General features: G+C 45.1%; 1 protein-coding gene across 1 annotated transcript in view; it reads right to left on the bottom strand.

Moving 5' to 3' along the window:
- Mthfd1l (methylenetetrahydrofolate dehydrogenase (NADP+ dependent) 1 like) overlaps nt 1–21,226 on the bottom strand; it is a 189,494-nt gene extending 168,268 nt beyond the window's left edge. Inside the window, exons 1-7 of the mRNA XM_032894796.1 lie at nt 20,832–21,226; nt 14,122–14,206; nt 12,681–12,731; nt 12,541–12,594; nt 8,132–8,256; nt 6,368–6,468; nt 4,255–4,391 (exon numbers count right to left, since the gene is read on the bottom strand). Coding sequence (XP_032750687.1) covers nt 4,255–4,391; nt 6,368–6,468; nt 8,132–8,256; nt 12,541–12,594; nt 12,681–12,731; nt 14,122–14,206; nt 20,832–21,055 — 777 coding nt within the window. The 5' untranslated portion in view covers nt 21,056–21,226. The remainder of the gene's footprint in view (nt 1–4,254; nt 4,392–6,367; nt 6,469–8,131; nt 8,257–12,540; nt 12,595–12,680; nt 12,732–14,121; nt 14,207–20,831) is intronic.
- Between the last annotated feature and the right edge of the window lie 1,046 nt (nt 21,227–22,272).

Here is a 22,272-nt window from a genome sequence, read left to right as displayed (position 1 = left end):
CCAACCAACCAGAGCTCTCAGGGACTAAATTACCATCCAAAGAGTACACATGGACAGACCCATGGCTCCAGCTGCATATGTAGCAGAGGATGGCCTTGTTGGGCACCAATGGGAGGAGAAGCCCTTGGTCCTGCCAAGGCTAGACCCCCCCATTGTAGGGGAATGTCAGGGTGGGGAGGCACCCTCATAGAAGAAGGGGGAGGGGGACGGGATGGAGGTTTATGGACCGGAAACAGAAAGGGGATAACATTTGAAATGTAAATAAAAAATAATCAATTAAAAAACATTTAAAAAAAAGATAAAGAAACAAATGTGGGGCTAGAGAGATAGCTCAGTGGTTAAGAACACTGACTGCTCTTCCCGAGGTCCTGAGTTCAATTCCCACAACCACATGGTGGCTCACAACCATCTGTCATGGGATCCAACGCCCTCTTCTGGTGTGTTTGAAGATGCTACAGTGTACTCACATACATTAAATAAATAAATAAATAAATAAATAAATAAATAAATCTTAAACAAAACAAAACAGAACCCAAATGCTTGGGGCTGGAAGGATGGCTCAACAGTTAAGAGTGTTGGCTGTTTTCCCAAAGGGTTTGAGCACCCATAAGGAGATTCACAACTATTGGTAACTCCAGTCCTAGCAGACCAATGCCCTCTTCTGGCCTCTGCAGGCACCACAAGCATGTAGAACACAAACATCCACCCAGGCAAAGACTAAAAAAATAAAATGCTTCCTCTCTTAATATATATGCTCTAGTAATGTTAAAGTCTCAATTAAAATTTATAAACAAGTCCTCCAAACTCATATATGTAGCCAAGGTTAACCCTGAGATGGCCTCCTGGGTACTGGGGTTACAGTCATGGGTCACAGTTCCTTCTTCATTCCTTTCTAATTGCAGGTAGTCAGCTCCTACCCCAAATGTTTGATGTGGGACTCAGCATGGGAACGAGCTTGGCTAAGCTGACAACCACTACCAGTTTAGGGGTGGATGGTTAGCTACCATTTTGCTCCAGTTTTATACTCTAAATGGTCATTCATGAGTATCAAGAATAGCAGTGCTTCTCATTGATATTGGCTATTAGCCCAAATGCTTGAATTACCCTAAATGCACAGAACACATGAAACTCAAGAGGGATGACCAAAATGCAAATGCTTCACTCCTTCTTTAAAAGGGGAACAAGAATACCCTTGGCAGGGAATAGGGAGGCAAAGTTTAGAACAGAGACTGAAGGAACACCCATTCAGAGCCTGTCCCACATGTGGCCCATACATATACAGCCACCCAATTAGACAAGATGGATGAAGCAAAGAAGTGCAGGCCGACAGGAACCGGATGTAGATCTCTCCTGAGAGACACAGCCAGAATACAGCAAATACACAGGCGAATGCCAGCAGCAAACCACTGAACTGAGAACGGGACCCCCGTTGAAGGATTCAGAGAAAGGACTGGAAGTGCTTGAAGGGGCTTGAGACCCCATATGAACAACAATGCCATCCAACCAGAGCTTCCAGGGACTAAGCCACTACCCAAAGACTATACATGGACTGACCGTGGGCTCCAACCTCATAGGTAGCAATGAATAGCCTAGTAAGGGCACCAATGGAAGGGGAAGCCCTTGGTCCTGCTAAGACTGAACTCCCAGTGAACGTGATTGTTGTGGGGAGAGCGGTAATGGGTGGAGGGTGGGGAGGGGAACACCCATATAGAAGGGGAGAGGGAGGGGTTAGGGTGAAGTTGGCCCGGAAACCGGTAAGGGAAAGGGAATAACAATCGAAATGTAAATAAGAAATACTCAAGTTAATAAAGAAAAAAAGAAAAAAAAAGAAAAAAAATAGCAGTGCTTGATTTCTTTAATTTGAGATAGGTTCTCTAGCTGATCTTGAATGTCTGACCTTCCTGCCCTCACCCCCAGAGCAATTGCAAGCTAGGATTCTAAGCAAGCAAGCACCACCAGGCACGCCACACTGGGGACCGAATCCAGGGCTTTGTGCAGGCGAAGGCTAGCCCTCTAGCAACTGAGTTACATCTCTCCCTTATTCCCCTGTATAATAGATATTATTTCATTAAACTTTACTCACCCCAGACATAGATAAACTTATGCAAAAAACACTTAGCATTTTTCTTCAGTATGTACAAACATTCAATATTAAGTGTACTACACACGGAACTCTCTAAGTCAAGGAAGGAAACGGGAAAGATAGAAAGATAGATTGTTCCAACCCTCTGAGCCTCATAACAAGCCAGGCAGTCTGCTAAGTGCTGTCCATAGACTTGACTGTCCCCTCGGCCATCACGTAACCCAGGGAAGGATGCTCAGCAATGATCCCACTGGGGTGAGTACCTGACTGACTCTGGGAGGAACGGAGATGGGAGAGGGGAGAAGTCCGCAGAGGGGAAGGAAAGTGCCTCATCCAGTCCTCCCTCCCACGCTGAAGGGTGAACGGTTTTCAGGACTACAGAAATTCCCGTGGAGCTGCTACCCCATTCCTTTCTCTGATACTCTAAGATGAGTGATGTGTGTGTGTGTGTGTGTGTGTGTGTGTGAGTGTGTGTGTGTGTGTGAGTGTGTGTGTGTGTGTGTGTTCACGTGTGTGTGTGCATGCGGGCTCAAGCACACAGTTATGCACACTTGGAGTCAAGGGGACACTGGATGGCTGTCCCTTTCCATCACTCTCCTTATTCCCTTCAGACAGGGTCTCTCTATGAAGCTGCAGCCAGGCTGGCAGCTGCAGGACCCCCTTGTTTTTGTCGCTATAGTAATGGGGTGATGGGTGCACGGGAACATGCCCAGATTTTTATCTAAGTGAGTCCTGAGGTTTGGAACTCAGCCCCCTCATGCATGCTCAGCAGTTGGTCCTATCCAACCTTTTCTCTCCAACCTTAGAGCTGAACTTTTAATGCAGAAAAACAAGAGTGATTTTATTATTAAAAGGAAAAGGAAAGAAGTCCCCTTGGACTTCCTCCTTGCCCATCTTGTCACAGTACATGCTTTCAGATTTCCTATTTTCTATAGTAAACATGCTGTTCTAGGGCCATGTGCACACAATGCAACTGTTAACTATTAAGCTATCTCCCCGACTCCCTGACTATGGCTTCTTGTGTGTATGTCCAAGAATTTGTCTATGACATGTTCAGACAGGAAAACATGAGGGTCAAAAATGTACCTTAAACTCTATTAAAGGACTTTTTGAAAAGCTTTTTTCACTTTGAAGTCTTTACGGCAATATGTTGGCTCCGGACAAATTTGTCAATATCAATACTTGTCACTACTCATTGCTAGCACGGCTGGTGAGCATAAATCATAAGGAGCTAGGCAGCTTTCACCACATGCCTCTAAACGGCCATCTGCTGTTTTCCTATAGATTGTTAATGTCTCATTTACTTCTAAGCCTTTTATGAGACAGCAACCACTAACTGAATGTTTGCTGTAGCTACCCCTAATTTGTAACCACCTTTTAGCTTTTTTGAATGTAGTCTTAGTGTATGAATACCCTGTCCATCATCGGTGGTGCCATTACCTACGCAGAGGGGGAGAAGGGAGTCAGAACACTATAAGAAGAGAAAGCTAGCAAGCAAGGATCCAAGCATTTATCCTCTCTGCTCCGGACTGTGCCTATCATGTGTAATGTCCCTGCCTCAACTTCCCCACGGTGATGGACTCGAACCTGAATTGTAAGTCAAGCAAACCCTCTCTTCCCTAGGCTGCTTTTTTTCAGCACATTTGTTACAGAGACAGAAATGAGACAAGAGCAGTGGCTGGGTCTTTTCTTTCTTATTACAGCTGGTGTTCTTTGTGTCTTGTGTTGGTCAGCTGTATATATGTCTGCTATCTTTTCCAAGAACCAACTCTGGGCTTTCTTAAAGATCCTTTGGTGATCTCGACCAACCAATGGAAATTTAATAATACACACCACAGAAAACTTCTTCCCAGATAGTTTTGACTGAAAGAACATCTTTTAAGACATTTGTTTTCTACCATGTTAATAACTGCTCGTTGTTATTTTGTTTTATTTTTAAGATGCTGCCTCATCAGTAGCCTAGGCTGGCTTTGAACTACTGTCTCAGGTTTCCAAATGCTGGGGTTGCAGAAATGAGCCCGTAACCACGCTTTGCTTTTTACCGTCTTCCTCCTTCAGGATCCACCTCTATCTTACCTCTAACATCCTGCTCAGTGCTCACTTGACACACCCCCAGCCTTTCCACTCTTACCATAGGATTTCAAGGTCATAGAGTCCCATGGGAGACCTACCTTGTCTTGAAGCTGAGGTGTTTTCCACGGGGAGCTCATTGTCATGGATCCTTTTCTCTGGAAAAGACATTGTAGGGCAGCTTCCAGAGGCCCATGAGCCCCTATGACCAAGACCTTCTTTCCATCCAAGGTGATCCCTACTGACCAAATAGTCAATATTAAAATTCACACCACTGAAAACTTTCGCCCACGTAGCTTTAACTAAGAAAGAACATCTCAGTGGCTTTTCTTGGAGAACACCTCAGAAGAGGGAGTGGGAATATGATAAGAAACAGAGGGTCAGAGAGGATTACTGCAAAACAGTACCTTCTGGAGGTGAGAGACAGTTTCAACCAGGAACCCTTAAGAACTGGGTTGCCAGCCCAGGACTAATCTACTCAACATTCCAGCATGGAATGGGTCTTGCAAAGCCCTCTCTCTAGTTAAGAAGGCACAGGCAGTTGATAACTACCAGGATAGAGAAAGTCTGTATTCTTCAGGAGTGGGGGCCCTGGTAGGCTGTTCATGCTACATGGACAGCCCATGAGCATTTGGGTTAACACTAATTGTACTCAGTAGGTTTCCTTTTCTTAAAGAATATGAAATTGGAAGGAAGATTAAAGGGTGGAGGGTCTGTGAGGAGTTGGAGCAGAATAAGAGGTGGACTTGAAAAATAAACATTAAAAGATAGTGAAAGTAAATGAAGAAAAAGAAACATACAGAACGTGGTTGTCTCAACAACAGTGTGCTGACTACATGCTTGGAAAGAAGGCCGTGACTAACAGGGTTCTCCTCACGAACGCTTTGTTTCTGAGTCTTACGGCTCACTTACAGTTCTTTACAAATATAGTATCAGCTGTAATTTGCCTCTAGGAGTCTCTGCAGAGACCTACAGGACAGGACATACCAGACTATCTCACAGACCTTAGTCGCTGCTGATTATAAGCTACATCTTGAAAGTTAACTTTTTAATAGAACTTCACCATATATGTTTTGCATTTTGACCATTAAATGTTTGAGGCCTACTAGGAGAGGGGCATCTGCTTCTTTTCTTTGCAAATTAGGATCAAGAAAAGTTGAGCTCCTGTGTTCTCAAATTAGGAAGCCATAAAATATGTGAACTATCTATCCCACAGTATCTTCGTTAAGCTGCTAAATACATGAGCTATTCCACAATGTCTTAGTTAGGGTTTCTATTTCTGTGACAAAACATTGTGACCAAAAAGCAAGTTGGGAAGGAAAGGGTTTATTTGGTTTACACTTTCAGATCACAGCCCATTAATTGGAGGAAGTGAGGACAGGATTCAAACAAGACTGGGGCCTGGAGGCAGAAGCTGATGCAGAGGCCATGGAGGACGTGCTGCTGACAGGCTTGTTTCCCATGGTTTTGCTCAGCCTGCTTTTTTATCAAACCCAGGACCCCCAGCCCAGGGATGGCAGCATCCACCATGAGCTGAGTCCTCCCCCCACTGATTACTAATTAATAAATGCCTTAAAGCTGGGCTCATGGAGACATTTTCTCAACTGAGGTTCCTTACTCTCTGATGACTCTAAACTTGTGTCAAGTTCACACACCAAACCAGCCAGTACACACAGCAATTATTAAGTTCAGTAATCAAAAAAGGCGAATCGTCTTTTGTGTCTATTTTCCTGGCACAGGGATGAGAGGTCAAGAAAAGAATGTAAGAAATTAAATAGCACTGGCTACCGAAACAGACCCACTTATCTTTCCGTGCAAAATCTGCCTGCTCAATCAAGCCCGCTCTCACTGTGAGGTTTACCTGACCCTACAGTGACAGACATGCTAAAGCAGGAGACATTTTCACTGTGGCTATTTTGACTGTTTTTTGAGAGAAACCAATGTTAACGTTAGCATTCATTTGCAGCCATCTCGTTTATGTACAATTGCCCATTTACATCCAAATTAAAAACTGAGAGAAATAAAGCCAACATTAGATTGCACTCTAAGACATCAATTAGAATTTTCCAGAAGCAAGTCATTATTCAAAAAAAAATTATAAGTAGAAAATAGAATTTCTCTTCTATTTTTCATTTAGGGTCTTCCACCAACAAATGCTCATTGAAAAACAAAACAAAGCAAAAGCCCCAAGAAACAGAATTGATCATCTCAGACCTGATTTCTCAATGAGTTCTACTGCAGCTCTGGCCAAGGGCGAAACAAAACACTCAGGAGCGTCACCTCGCACCAGCTTCCCTAGATTGACATCGGTCACCCTGATTTTGAAAGGAAGAGAACAGGTGAGTCACAAATCATCCAGGGGTGGCATACAGGAGCAAGCCATGACGGAAGAGGAAGCAGGAAATGGGAGGATGCCCTCTCTCATCTCAATGCAGGAACCTCCCTAGGACCCAGAACAAGGCCACACAGGGCTGCACTTCCCAGCTCCAGAAACACTTTGTGTGCATTGGCATTTTGCCTGCATGTTTGAAGATGTCAGAGCCCCTAGAATTAGAACTAGACAGTAGATTACAGACAATTAGAGCCACAGTGTGCTGTCGTGCGGGTGCTGGGAATTAAACTCAGGACCTCTGGAAATGCAGTCTGCTCTTAGCCACTGAGCCATCTCTCCAGCCCCCCAGAGACACTTTCAATGGCTGCAACAATCTCCCCAATCAGCTGTCTACTTTCAGACTTCAGGACTGAGTCTCTCAATCCAGAGGTCGCAGGTCAACTTCCACATAACCTCAGTATTAATTTCCTTGCAAAATGAAGGGAGAACATCAAGAAACCACACACTTGCTATTCAGAGCGTTCTGTGAGCTTTGCTCCACTCAGGTCTAGAACAAAGAACTTACACGGGTTGCCAAGATGATGTTCTCTACTTCATTCTGAAGTAACAGAATGAAGACACTCAGGAGATTTTTATGGTTCTTTCTTTGTATGAAATGTCTGAAACTATATCCTTGGGCTTCCTGGTCCACTACCGCATCTTCTTCCTTTATGATCATTCTGCTATAGAATTGGAGCTTTTATCATCCATCCATCCATCCACCCATCCATCCATCCATCCATCCATCCATCCATCCATCCATCCATCCATCCATATCTATATTCCAGAGAACTCAAGTGCCTTACCTATGCACACGTCCTCCCACTGAATTACAGCCCAGCCCTTACACAACATTCTAACTCTTGTTTGAGTCTGTCTAGCCCTTGTAAAAAAGGATGAAAGACAATAAGCCAGCATAGTTTAGTGAATTACCAAGCATTCAATCCAGCTGCTGAGAGATACATTAGGCAGAAGTCTAACCTTATAAATTTGTTTCCAACCTTACCGTCTGAAAAAAGCCCTGCTGTTCAGTTACATGTCGAATTATTTCCTGTGCCTCCATATAAGAAAATAGAGTGTTTACTCTCTAGGAAACACACTTTTTCCCCATTGTAGGCTGACGGCATTCACTATCCCATGATACTTACTTACATTTTACCATGGCATTCCACAAAACACCCAATTCTCATAATCCCTGCCCCCACCTCAAATTTAATTAGATGCTCGCATTATTAATAAAAGCATGCGTTGTTATTTTTCCTCAGCCAGTCTAGGAGTAAAGGATGCTTTGGGGCTCCGGGGAATCAGGTCTCAGTCTTTCTTTCACTGTTTGGTAGAATTACCTAGGGAAGATTATTTCTGGCTAAAGACTCAGTCAGAAAAACAGGAGCTTGCTCGAGTAGCTATGATGGTGCAGGATTATCTCCAAACAAACATATATTTTCCAAGATACATGACTTTCATCCACAGAATCTTAAAAATTCTCTACCTTCTAAGCTATTTAAACTAATTACCGAGTTACAAAAAATTGAAATTTAGATTAAAAAAAAAATCACTACAGTTACTTATCAATAAGATTGACTACTACTGGTTATTTCCTTTCTTACCCGTCCACATCTTTTTCCGGTTTCAAAGCATTGAGAACTTTGTTGCACAATGAATCTTCAGAGATCTGAAGGGCAAGGCCATGCACTCTGGGGTCTTCATTAATCTTCAGGATTTCATCTATGATCTAAACAGAAAACAGCTCTGTGAAAGGAAGAGCTAGTAAAAAGAGTTGATAAGGGAGAAAAAGGATTTCTCATAGACCCAGAGGTGGCACACTGGTAACATGTGTGTTCACTGGTGACTTTATTAAAACAAAAAAAGAGGTGTTGAGGATTTAGCTCAGTGGTAGAGCGCTTGTCTAGGAAGCACAAGGCCCTGGGTTCGGTCCCCAGCTCCAAAAAAAAGAACCAAAAAAAACAAAACAAAACAAAACAAAAAAAAACCAAACAAAAACAAACAAACAAAAAAAACAAAAAAACAAAAACAAAAAAAGGTTGGCCTTGGTAGTATAGACCTGTGATCCCAGTACTGGGGAAGTGAGAACATGTAGACCTTTGGGATTTCCTAACCAGTCAGCCCAGCCTGCAAGGTGAGCTCTCTGCCAATGAGAGATCCTGAGCCACAAATGCAAAGAGATGGATGGCTCCTGAGTTTGTCCTCTGGCTATGGTGTGCATGTGCACCTGCAGCCACATGTGCACACAGACACCTGTGCGTGTATACACACATACACACCAATTCCTAAAAATGTATCCGTTAGTTTCTTTTTATTCCTCAGGAGTGAGGTACAGAGAAGAGTCTGTTTTCCTCTTTACAGAATGCTTAGAGGAGCCCCAAAGAAACCTGCATGGATAAAGCTTTCAGTGGCTTCATAGTTCCCAAGGTCCCTCCGTGTGCCAGAAAAGAATGAAACGCCAAAGCATCGCCGCTACTTCAGTTTAACAGACAAAAGCCAAACTCCCTGCCAATGACCACGTGAAGTCAAGCATTCCAGTGTTGAGGGAGATCTGCAAGCAGGCAGCCAAGGACCCCAAACAGGTCCAATGGAACCTAGGGGTCCAAGCAATCACTTGATCTAGAGAGGTCTCCCAACAGTGAGTCCAGCCAGTCACAGCCCTCTGGTTCACTGGGTCCAAGTGTCGCACAAGGAGCCTTTCCTGAGGCTTCGAAAGAAGATCAAACTCTCAGACTTATTCACTTCACTTAGCAAAAAAACTGACTCAGAAGTAGAAAGATCCCGTGTACGTGCGTCCCATTCAAAGGAAGTGTCACTTTGCCATTTTTATTTTATTGCTTATTAACAATATCTGTGTTATTACTACCATCTGGTAGAGAAGGAAAATGTTATTCTGTACAGAAAGAATATTTGTCTCATTCATTCAGTTGTGAACTGAAGTTTCCAGGAAAAGGTAACATGTCAAAGATCCGGGGATAAATTATCCTGGGCTGTCTTTAATCCCCTTTATAGCCGTTTGCTGCCTACGGATTTATTTAATCTAACACCCTCCTGACTGGCTGGCTGGTGACGTTCATTCGGAGCGTAATAACACACGTAGCTTCCAACAACTCCAGAGGCCTTCAGAGGCTTATAGCAGACAACACAGAGGTCTCAACACAGCCATCAGAGAGCCTGAGGTTTATAGCAGAGACTGGCATTTCTGGCTACAACCCACTGGTCTGCTGTCTTCACCAAAGTATTTTTAAAGGGCTTGGATTGACAACTTTTTTGTTGTTGTTGTTGTTGTTTTGCCTCTAAAACAAACTTTGTGCATGAAGTTGGGAGCTGGAGAAGAGGCTCAGCTGCTCCCCTAGAGGACCTGTCCCACATTTCCATGTCAGGGGCTTGCAAGCTCCAGGGGCTCCCTAGGCACAGCACTCACATACTTAAATCAAACAAACAAACGCTCCAAGCATCAGTTTTGTACAAGTTCTAAGCAAGGTATCTAACAGCTAGCTGTGAGCAAACCTACTGTGGAAAACATGATATGCTAATAAAAACATGATATGCTAATAGGGAAGCAAGCCCCACCCCAATTGTAGTAATAATATAAGTTCTAAAGGTGATTGGCAATGTAAAAAGTAAAAAGCAGGTCAAAGGGAGAAGAGTCACAGGGTGAGTGTGGTCAGTGAATCCATGGAAGCAGAGTACAGGAGAAAGTAAGGGACTTGCCATTACTATAATGAGAGCAAGAAAGCACTAATAAAAACAAAACGAAATGGGGAATATAGAAGCTTAATGAATTAAGATGCTCAACATAGTAATTCTACACTCACTGAAATTTCAGCCCCTACACCGAAGGAGTGGGAGTAGACAAATCCTTATAAAAATATGTTGGGTGTGCAACCATACATAATCTTAGGAGACTGGGGCAGGGGGATCATGAGTTTAAAGCCAGACTGAGCTTCATAGTGTTTTCATGGCTAGCCTGGGCTACACCACTGAAACTGTCTAAAGAAATGAAGATGTGATGGTGTGCAGTGGGTGTCCTGCAAATGGCCGACCTGCTTCTTTGGATTCTGTCTCCGCTGGTGCCTTCATGGTTGGTACACACCACAACTGTCAAACACAGTATTAACTGCTTGTTCAATACTTAGCTTCCCTTCTTCCTTAGAAATGATCAAAATGGCATTAAGACTTCATTTCCCCTTCTCCTTTTCGCAGTGTGGCCAGACAAGTAGGTGCAGCAGAACAGATTTGTGGTTTGCAGAAAACATCATTAGAGGGAAGAACATCTGCAGGGGCTGGCCTTATTAGTCAGGCAATGAACTTTACCTGAGATGCTAGGAAAGAGACACTGGAGACCTTCACCCACAACCTATAGAGAATCACTTTTCCCCATAGGAGAAGACTCAGTTCATGACAGTTCCTCAGAACACAGGAAGACAGACTACAAAAGCTCACTCCCATGTCATCCGTGGCTGGACTGACTGCTAGTTCCCACTAACCAAGCAAAACCTAGAAACGTCTGAAAGCAAACTTTTGGTCAAGCTTTCTCTCTTCAGATGCCTGAACTTTGGGACACCCTCAGGCTGAACACACAAGACAGTGTCCCTTGGGAACAGGCTGGTCTGGGTAGCAACTTTCTCTGATCTATTATCACCAAGGTTTCATGAGAGAGGCCTCATCTCATCTCACACATAAGCTTTTACTCCTTCCTATAATTGAAAACCTTTCTGCCCAGCCCTACAGGGGACTACAAGTTACTTCACACTCCAAGGTTTCAGTTACCCTTCATCAACTGTGTTACAAAAAGACAGTCAAGGGAAAGTTCCAGAAATAAACAATTCATTAGTTTGAAACTGGACACCTCACTGAGTAGTGCGATGAGACCTAGAACCAACCGGACATGAATCGACACCTTGTCTAGCACATCTACACCTGTGTATGGGGGCGTTGTCACTTCGGAGCACTTGGGCTCCGTAGTCAGCATTGTAGCATCACAGTGTCAGTGCTTATGTAACTTTTCTTTTCCTGAGTAACAATACCAAAGCATGAGAGCATCAACAATCTTAGTTAAGCCAGAGAGAAGCCATACCGTGCCATACGTAGGGTCTGTACGGCTGGCAGTTTTAGGTATCTGCTGGGTGTCGTTCCTCATCTAATAAGTCTCTGTACCTAGTCATAATTAGCGGAATGGCTCTGACTCCGGTGAGAATGTGGCTATGACAGATAGAGTTGACTCTACCATCTTCAATTTGGCAGCACACTACAGAGATGCTAGTGGGATGGAAGTACAGCAGCTCTCTTGACTTTGGGATGCTTTTCCTAGCCAGTGACTACTGATCTCCGAACGTCATTCATATCTGATCTTTACACCCCATCCCTGCAAACAAACCATCAAACTTTATCAATCCAGATCCTGTCCCAGGAAGTCTAACCCTAACTCTGATCCTATCCCTAACTCTCCCTGCTGCAATCAGCCAGAAAAAAGTTAGTCACAAGGTCTCATGCCCCAGCCCAGGACCACGGCACACTGGGGAATGATGCTGGCAGACACGACTAGAACGTGTGATCCAGGATGGAGAGTCTTTCAGCTGTCTCCAAAATGCCAATGGAGGAGTCCCAGAGTGTTAGTCCTAGAGAGGACTCTTGACAATCACCTTGTCCTGTCCCTATATTGTATCGGTAATGCTGTGCTGACCCTAAGATGTTGAAGGAATGGTCCAAGTTGATGCTTTTAGAACAGAGTAAATAAAACCAGAGCTGAGTTTCAACACACCCCCTGACCCCAACAATTTTTTCATGAGACCCTGCTGCTTCTACTGGATATAAACAGCCGCAGTCACCATAACGTCCCAGTAGAAACCAACTGCAAGGGAGAAGGCGATCAGGAGCTTCGACAGCACAGGGAAAGGAGATCACGTCTCCATGGAAACTCGGCCACAAGAGAAGGCTGGACCTGTGCCCACCACCCCAGAAGATGCCCATAGGCCCGAGGAGGAAAGGAAATGAGCTAGGCCGACATTACCTCATCCTCTCCACTGTCTGGAGGTAGGCAGATGTGAGTGATGTCCAGGCCAGCCTGAAAGGGAACACAAGATTCTTGGTCACCACAAGAGAATACACCGTTGGGAATTCTAATGAACTGCTAGAATCGCTGGCTCTCACCTCCTTGGCCAAATTCTGGTTCACATTCTGCATCAGGTGGTCATCTCCTGCCTAAAGGCAAAGAAGCAGAAAGGAGAATGTTACGGTGTGAAATACCTTGACAATGTGTACCAAACACAACACAGACATCACAGTTGTGAAGACAATGAACAGGAGTGGTCTTAATAAAAAGATAAGAAAATGGCAGAAAAGACTCTTATTGCCTATCAAAACTGGGCTAGCAGCTGGAGTTATATACATATAAACTTCTTAGACTAACAAATTATATCCTTTAAAAAATGATAGATTGCATGTTACAAGCTATGGTGGTTTGAATGAGAATGGCCCCTATAGGATTATAAACTTGAATACTTGGTTCTCTATTGGTGGAACTGTTTGGGAAGGATTAGGAGGTGTGGCCTTGTTGGAGGAGGTGTGTTGCTGGGGGTGGCCTGGAGGTTTCAATAGACTTGCATTATTCCCAGTGTCTCTCTCTGCCTCCTAGTGGAGGATCAAGATGTTATTTCCTAGTCGTTCATACCTCCTTGTCTTTGCTAGGTAATAAGCTCTAACTCTCTGAAACTATACCCCAACCGACTACTTCCTTTTATAAGCTACCAGGGTCAGTTATGGCGTTTTGACACAGCAACAGAAAAGTAACTAAAACATGGGATATAGAAAAATGACATCATCATGGCTACATAGCTAGCACTGTGCTGTGTGAACCACCAAAACAGGAATTTGGATGTTTGTACTTAGGTTGAATGGCAACATGTAACCAGATTCTCAGGAGCCCAAGTTCCCAAAGCAACTCCTCTGTTAGGAGGGGATATGGAAGCTTCCCAAAGGATTCAGGTTACATAAACACAGTCCTACAATCTCACAAACCGAGGCACCATTGGCCACATACCACAGGCTGCTCTCCTGATACTGGGCCAGCCTGCCAAGCATCACAGTAATAGATCAGCTTCTGGGCCAAATTGCTTCCAGGCCTGGCTCATGCTGTTATTTCCCTGCACCTGCCACCACACAAGGATGCCAATGACACTGCAGCTCAGGACTAAGGGGCAGCAGCCAAAGGACAAACACAGAATGCCAACACACTCGTGCCTTTGGCATGTGGGCTGTCATACATTAATGTGCAGATGCCATTACCCACTTGTCTTCCCCCAGAAACAAGAGAGAACGGACTTGCCAGCCATATCAAGTACACATAAGTACATGTGGGTGAGTAACTACTCTGTGTCCTACGATTTACGGTGCCTACCTCCTGACCTCAATGAGTCACCTACCACTCGGAAAGATAACTGACTCTTAACAGAGCTGTGCCTAACCTACAATCCACCAGAAGAAAACTACATAACAGTGCTCGCCACTGACAGGACATGCGTCTGGTCTCTGCTTATAAGCATTTGCTAAATTGCATCCTAAATACTAAAAGAGCACCATGTTCACAGCTTACCTGAATCACAGCAAGAACTGGCTTAAAGGCAGGGTTCTTTTCTTGCAACAAGCTCAGCACTTCTTTGGAATTGTGAATGACGTCTCTACATGGAGGGAGGGGGAGAGGGAGGGAGAGAGAGAGAGAGAGAGAGAGAGAGAGAGAGAGAGAGAGAGAGAGAGAGAGAGAACACAGTCATTTCTTTGTTGATGATTAGACAGGACAGGCACAATGTGTGTCTTTACAAAGCTTGCTGCTGGGAGCGAATCAGATAACAGAGACTGATCAGAGAGTGAGGGAGGGCACCCAGGCATCAAGAACTACTGATGCCGGCAGCATGTACTGGCACAGAGTCTCCAGCAGTCTGCTGTTTGTTTCTGCCTCTCAGAACAGACTGAAAAGCTACTCAAAGCAGCACCCAGTTTCAGTGTTAAAACATCATTCACCTCCAGAGATGGCTGGGCAAGCCTGGGGTCTAACAGCAGCTGGACAAGTATTGCAAGTGACTGATGGCTTCAGGACAACTTTATTTTTATTTTTTCTTTAATTGACTAGTACACCATAGCTGTCTGCAGACACACCAGAAAAGGGGATCGGATCCCATTACAGATGGCTGTGAGGCACCACGTGGTTGCTGGGAATTGAACTCAGGACCTCTGGAAGAGCAACCAGTGCTCTTAACCACTGAGCCATCTCTCCAGCCCTTCAGGACAACTTTATTACATGCACCTAACAACTTTCAAGAGTAATCATTACTCTGTAACGCTAATAGTAACTCACAAAAAAATAACTGTCTCCCACCTTGTAGAGTGGTGGCTGAGGAATTGTGGAGTGGAAGGTGCTGAGCCCCCATACAAGAAGGGGATGCAGGGAGTGGTGTGCTCAGAAGACCACGAAGAGCTCAAAACTTGCATGGGCGTTAACTTTCGTAATGTCACAGAGGCTAACAGAGTCAGTGGCCAGGCAAGTGTGCACTGTTAGCAATTATCTGGTTTCTAGTTTCATCCACTTGGGAGGAGGCAGTTCAGTCCCTGGGGAAATAACTTCAATATTGTGCTAATGCGTGAAACCATTCTGAAAACATTAGATTACTTCTCCAGCCATGGGTGACGAGGTTTCTATGCTGCGTTGTCACCCAGTCTGGCAGACCTGCTGCTAAACTACTCTAGGCCCAGCTGAATCCATATTTTTGCTTGGTCCAGAGGAGGTAACACACCAAGCACTTCTGACTGAGAATCCTCTGGGAAGCATGATCAACATCAAGGTTCATCTCAGAAAGTCTGATTCAATATTCTGGGCTGGGGCCCAAGAATGGGTCATTTTAAATAAGTGCCAGAGGTTTCTGGAACATGGCCCGTGGAAAACAGCCATACCTGGCACTCAGGCCTGCAGTATACTGGGGGGCGTGGGGGTGGAGGGGACATCTATAGATTCTGACATCCTCACTTACATAACAGGTAGATCTCAGTGGCTCTTCCCCTTTTTGTTATTGTTTTTATGTTTATTTTATTATGTTTTCTTCTTCCTGTGACTAAAACTGCCTGTATGAATGTGCAGCATCCTCCGTGAATTATGTGTTTGAACCCTTGACCCCCAGCTGCTACTGCTGTCTTCGAAGGTTGAGAACCTTTAAAGAGGCAGAGCCTTGCTGGAGGAAGTGGGCCTGAAGGTTTTATAGCCTGGCCCTATTTCTGTTTACTCTCGCTTCCCTTCACTCCAGGTACAACGTGCCCAAGTGCCTTCTGCTCCTAGCACCATACTTTTGCTGCAGACAATGTCCACTTGAACTATAAAGTCAAACGAACCCTCGCTCTCTCCTGTTGCTCCTTGTCGGGATCGGTCATGGTCTTAAACATAAGAATTCATAACAGAAACCCCTCCAGTCTTGCCCACCCTCAATAAACTAAACTTAAAAGTTAGCTATCAAGGGCTTAGAGAAATGGCTCAGCAGTTAAGGGTACCACTTGCTCTTCCAAAGGACCACTGTTTCATTTCCAGCACTCACACAGAGGCTAACTACCATCCGTAATTCTAGGTCCACAGGTTTGGATGCCCTTTTTAGGGCCTCCGAGGGCAACAGGCACATTGTTGGTGCACAGGCATACATGCAGACCAAACTCCCACACACACAGAATAAAAATAAATAATTAAAAAAACAAACAACCAGTTGTCAGACCTAAAATAGATGAGGTACGGGGCAGAACGAAGATAATAGCTACACAAGGCGGCCCAACAATGCATTAAACATTAAAATTGGCTGGGGTACCCACCCGCAACTGGCTAGGTATATCTTATTTCCAGAGATAAACAATGCAGGAGCATTCCCAGGCCCCAAAGATCCAAAAAGTAGCAGAAATGTTTCCAAAGATGAGTCTATGCCCTTGGGGAGAAAACTTCAATTCTGACTGGGAACAGTGTAGCTAAAACTCATTTTTTTTTCTGTTACTGAAGATTGGTGGGTAAAGGTTTAAGCTTAGCATGACACTAACACGACCCCTGTGAGTGATCTGTCTCTAATTCTGCCCCCACCACCAGCTTAGTCGCCTCTGCCTGGCTAACTGCATTAAGCCTGCAAGATGAGCACAAAGCTGCCTTGTTCTAACAACTTCATTCCTCCTCGTTCTCCCTGTGGCTAGCTGTGACCACGCCTGAGTGTAGGAGAAAACAGCTGGCCACGTTACTGAATATCATCAATGCACTGCACGCTTATCCTCATCCCCCAGTGCCCAGAGCAAGCGCTTGTTAACAGAAGTCTTCATTTAACTTCTCAGCTCTTTCAAAGGTAAAAGAAGGATCCTTCTAGGAATACAGAGCTGACGTCCACAGACAACTCCTCCAAAGATGGCCAGTAGTGTTGAGAGAAATGGTCCACGGTTAAAAAAAAGAGTGGAGAGCCGGTTTATAACTCTTTGCTTTGGCCATTATCAGATACACTTACATAATATCTTCAAAAATAAAGCTAACCCCAACTACTTCCTCTGGATAGTCTTCTGAACTCTTTTTCAATAATAAGATTCTGAGTTTCAACTGCACAAGTATCCCAGTCTCTCTCCGGCAGCTGGCTGGGATCACGTGATTAGCTTCTGGCCACAAGAAGGATTGTGTAGTAAGAGGACCACACACAACCTGGCTCCTTTTATCTCTCACTAGCTCGGAGGTGACAAGACCAGAGATCAGGAGTGATGAGTAGCCATCTTGGGGGCCATTCTGGAGCCTTTGCTTAGGATGTTATCTTTGGGTTTCACTATGGTTTGAGAGGATTCCCCCAAGCTTATGTGTTGGAGACTTAATTTCTGGTGTAATGGTGCTGATATGGGACCATTAGTAGGTGGAATGGATTCATGCCGTTGTCATGGGATGATGGAAAGGCTGGCTAGTTCACATCTGCATCTCTCTTGCCTTGCCCTTCTGCCTTCAGCTTTGTTGTGATATAGCAAAGCCCTTGCCATATGCCAGCCCCTTGGCTTCTCAGCCTCCAAAAGAATGAGAAATCTTTATAACTATTCAGCCTGTGGTGTTTTACTATAGCAGCAAAACGGGGGTGGGGGTGGGGGACAGGCATCATGGCTCTTTTTCAGTTTTATGCATGAGCTGAATCTGAAATTAGTAATGTTGTCTTATATACATTATTCCAACAAATCTAGGTTGGACAAGGAAAGCCACATCACCAATTTATGAACCACTAAAAAAACAAAAAAACAAACAAACAAAAAAAACCAAACGAAAAAACTGCTGTTGGTTAAATGACTGCATACTCTTTTCTTTCCAAAACATATTTATTATATTGATGGAAACTACTTTAATTAAGTGTATATGTATGAAGGATACAAGAGGGATTAACATGTCCTGAGCTGAGGTTATGGATGGCTGGGAGCCAGCTCACCAATGTGAGAGCTGGGAGCCAAACTTGGATCTTCCACAGTAGCAGGATGTGCTCTTAACCAATGAGTCATCTCTTGAACTCCATTAAAGAATTTTTAAAGGTATCTAGACAAAAAAATTGTTTTATCCTATGTATCAAAAGTAAAACAATAAACTGAAGAATTCTCAAGCTTTGAATTTAGGATCTGACTTTCCTAAATGAATCTTTAAATAAAAAAATAAAAATCTCATTTTTATGGTTTGACAGTTTTTTGTTTTTTTTTTTTAATATGATCATCCTGTGTATCGTAAGAATTCTGGTGAAATAGCAATCCTTAAACGATGCCATTGTCCACAGGTATATTAGTCACTGCCCCATTACTCTAATAAAATATCTGAAGCAATTAACTGGTAGAGAAAAGGTTTGTTTTGGCTCAGGGCCTGGAAGACGTTCCAGTACGATCTGGTAGCCTCTAGCAAGGACAGCCATTGTCACAAGGGGTGTCTCAGAGCAAAGCTCCTCTGGTCAGGAACCAGAAAGGAGAGGAGACGTTGAGTCAAATCCTCACCATTCCCTTCAGGGCAGACTTAGAATACTCATCATAATAAGCGTCTCTTACAAGGCCCCATTTCTCAAAGTTTCCACCCCAGAATGGCCTCAGGAGCACCATTCTGTGGCCTAAGCCTTCAACATATGAATCCACGGGGAACCGTGAACAGCCACACTGCAGTCACCCACTTGGTGAGTTTTGGGGGCTGATACTTTCTGGATTCTATCAGATGACAGACAACCATCAGAGATCACGAAGTTTCCAAAAATGACTTTTCCAATCACAAGTCATGGAGCCACGCCCCCGTATAAAAGTCACTATGCTTCTTGGTGATTTTATGCCATATCATCTCTGATGCCCATGGATGATGTGAGAACTTCCACCCTAAGGTTTCGAACAGGTGACATCTAATCTGATCACTTCTCCACTTTTCAAATCCTATCAGGCAGTGCTACATTGGCTAAAATGGCCACCTGGCCTACAGCAGCTACAAGACCCAATCGATGGGAAACAAATATGAGGTCCAGAGGTATTCAGGATACACACTCTAGGATCGCTGAGTTAGTATAAATCTTAGAATTGCTTCATTGAGGTAGATGGCACTATGGTTTCCATTTGCAGTTAAACATGCTGAGACCAATATCTTGTCCCTGCTCACACACCTGATGCTACATACAGGCTTCTTGCAAAAGGAAGGCATCAGATTCCTAAGCACAAATCCTCTGGTTCAGAAGCCAAGCCAGGGAAACTAACACCCCTTAGCTAAGAGCACATGCATACTCTTACTTATGTAAGCACATGCATGTTTTTACTTATGGGTTCATGTATGTATGTTCCAGTGCGTGTGTGTTGTTGTTTTGTACATACCACAGGTTAAATTTGGATGCTGTCCCTCAAGAGTTGCTCACCTTGGTTTTGGAGACAGCATCTGGCATTGGTCTAGAGCTCTTGGATCATGCTACGTGGGCTGGCCAGTGAGCCTTGAGATGTTTCTGCTTCCCAGGGACTGAGGCGTCAAGAGTATGCCACCATGTCCACATGGGTACTAGGGATGGAACTTGGTCCTCATGTTTCTTCTAGCCAGTACCTTGTTAACTAGGCAATCTCCCTAGACTGAGCTTACATTAAAAAAAAAAAATCTTATTTATTTTATGTATATGAGTATACTGTAGCTGTCATCAGACACACCAGAAGAGGGCATCGGATCCTATTACAGATGGTTGTGAGCCACCATGTGGATGCTGGCAGTTGAACTCAGGACCTCTGGAAGAGCAGTCAGTGCTCTTAACCGCTGAGCCATCTCTCCAGCCCCTGGCTTACATTTTTAAACAATAAAAATGGGAAAAAGAAAAAATAGAAATAAGGTTATTTCACAGCATGTGAAAAACCACATGAAACTGAAACTTTTGTGTCCATAAAATGTTGGATTTTATCAAAAAACTGTGAGAATTTTGCTTTCCTTGTTACAAAAGTATCCTTGTAACATTTTAAATCCTGCTTTTTAGTTCACTAAACCTTAAGTTTTTACTGTCATGCCCATTACACCAAATGTGCAGAGCTCAGTTTAGGTTATTGTAAAAATGATGACTATTTGTGGCGGGCTAGATGTGTGACAATCCCTGGGATCAGATAATTTTTGCTCATGTAATCTTTTCCATAGCCCCAGTTGGGAGTCAAACCGAAAAAATGGCTTTCCCGCCTTTGGCAGGTAGGTGCCTCTGCAGAGCAGTGGCCCAACAAACCCACTACTCGGGGTATAGGGCCTGACCAGGCGACTCGGCGTCTGCACAGATCACTAATGGACAGGGAATGAACTTTCCAGATACAGCCACACCGCAGCCTGTGTGCTCTCTGAGCGGCGATGCTCCGGACCCTATGCCCAGACCTGGAGAGCTTCCGCAACGGGTTTCACCCGCGCCTCCTCCAGTAGCAGTGCAGCAGCAGTGGCGGGATGGCAGGGCCATCCTCCTTGCCTCTCTCCCGCCCTTGGCCGCACCGCCCCTTTCCTGTCGGCGCCACGCCCGGCGCGGTTGCATCAGAGCCGGAGGCGGGCGGTGCACGTGGAGTGGGGCGTGCGGTCCGTGAGGCGCGCTCCGGCCGGGGGATGCCCTCATCTACAGAGTCCCTTACTGCGGACGTCTCCCTTTGCCCCCCAGGCCCTCTCTGCCAATCGTAAGGCGTCTCTAGTAAGTCCGCACCAAGCACTTTCTGCCTCCTGCCCTACGAACCGGTCCCTCGGGTTTCCCAGCCGCAGAGTGCCGTTGTCCCATCCTTGGGTCCCTGATTAGGGACCTGCGCATAGACAAATCGGACACTCACCTAACGATTGAGTCCATCCCGGGGTCTTCCGGACTGCCTGGGCTATGGCTGATGAAGGCTTGGCCATCCTGCAGCCGCCGCCCGCGCAACCCCTCGGGGTCACCACCTCCGCTGCTGCTGCTTCTGCTGCCGGATCGACACAGCTCACGGAGGCGACACGCCGGGCCCGGGGGCAGCTGCTGGTGGCCGAGTTGGCGTAGCAGGAGAGGAAGGCGGGCACTCATGCCGCTGCAGAGCGCGGGGTGACTGGTCCTCCGGAGGCACCGAGATGCGGCTGCAAGTTCCTCCCCTGGTTGGCGAGGGAGGCAGTAGAGAGAGAGAATCAAGCGGCACAGTAAAGGACCAGCAAGCAGGAACGACCAGGCTCTTCCTCGTGGGAGGAACTGAGGCCCCTAGGGGGCACTGTACCTAGTGGCCGTGACGTTAAGAGGGCGGGGGCCAGCGGACGCGAGGCTGCTGGTTGGAGTTGCCAGAAAGTCAAGGCAGAGGAGGTGGAGCATCAGCTTGGTGCTGAGCCTTTGCCCTGAGATTGTATGGCCAGCCCTTCTACATCAAAACCTGATGCCACCTTTGGTTTTTATAATGAAGCTCACTTTATCTGCAGGAAGTTGTGGCTCTAAATCCAATTTAGACCTTCAGAAGGAAGGGTTTATCACGTGGTAGGTGGCCTAGGGCTAAAAGTGGTTTTTGGAGTCTGCAAGGCAATGCTGGTTTTGTAGCCTTAAGCAGGTTAAGGTCATTGGCTTCAGGACTGAGTCTTCCGAGTTTATAATTTCCAAGCCTAGTGGGAAAACATTGTAACTCTGTTAGTCCCAAAGTAAGGTAGGCTAGAATTCAGAGACAGTTTTGGATTGCTCACCCTGCCCTGTGCTGGAAAGATATACCAAGTAACCCCAACAGATGTTAAGAAAGCTAGTGACATCGTCTGATTTCTCACCAGGAGAACTTGGGATGCAGAGAAGTCATTTGGTTTGTTGGCAGAGCTGTGAGCCTGCCAAACTCCTACACCTCTTCCTCCTTTTAATTATTTTCCTCTTTTTAATTTTACTTGTGTCCATGAGCAAGGGAAGGATAGGGCAACATGAACAAGGCAGTTCTCTGTTTCTATCTTGGGGGCAGTAGCAGTGTGCTAGGGTGGTAGGCGGAGGGATTGTTCTGGGGATAGAACTCAACTTCTTAAGTTTGGCAGTGTATTAGTCAGGATTCTCTAGAGTCACAGAACTCTATAGTAAGTAGTCTCTATATAGTAAGGGGATTTGTTGATGACTTACAGTTTATAGTCCAACTCCCCAACAATGGTCAGCAGCAGCTATGGATGGAAGTCCAAGGATCTAGCAGTTGCTCAGTCCCACAAGGCAAGCAGGCGGAGAGAGTCTTTCTTTTTTAATGTCTTTGTGTAGTATCTAGCAGAAGGTGTGGCCCAGATTAAAGGTGTGTACCA

The sequence above is a fragment of the Rattus rattus genome, chromosome 2 (assembly GCF_011064425.1).
Source record: "Rattus rattus isolate New Zealand chromosome 2, Rrattus_CSIRO_v1, whole genome shotgun sequence".
In the NCBI taxonomy this organism is placed as follows: domain Eukaryota; kingdom Metazoa; phylum Chordata; class Mammalia; order Rodentia; family Muridae; genus Rattus; species Rattus rattus.
This window is presented reverse-complemented; position numbering and strand designations above follow the sequence as displayed.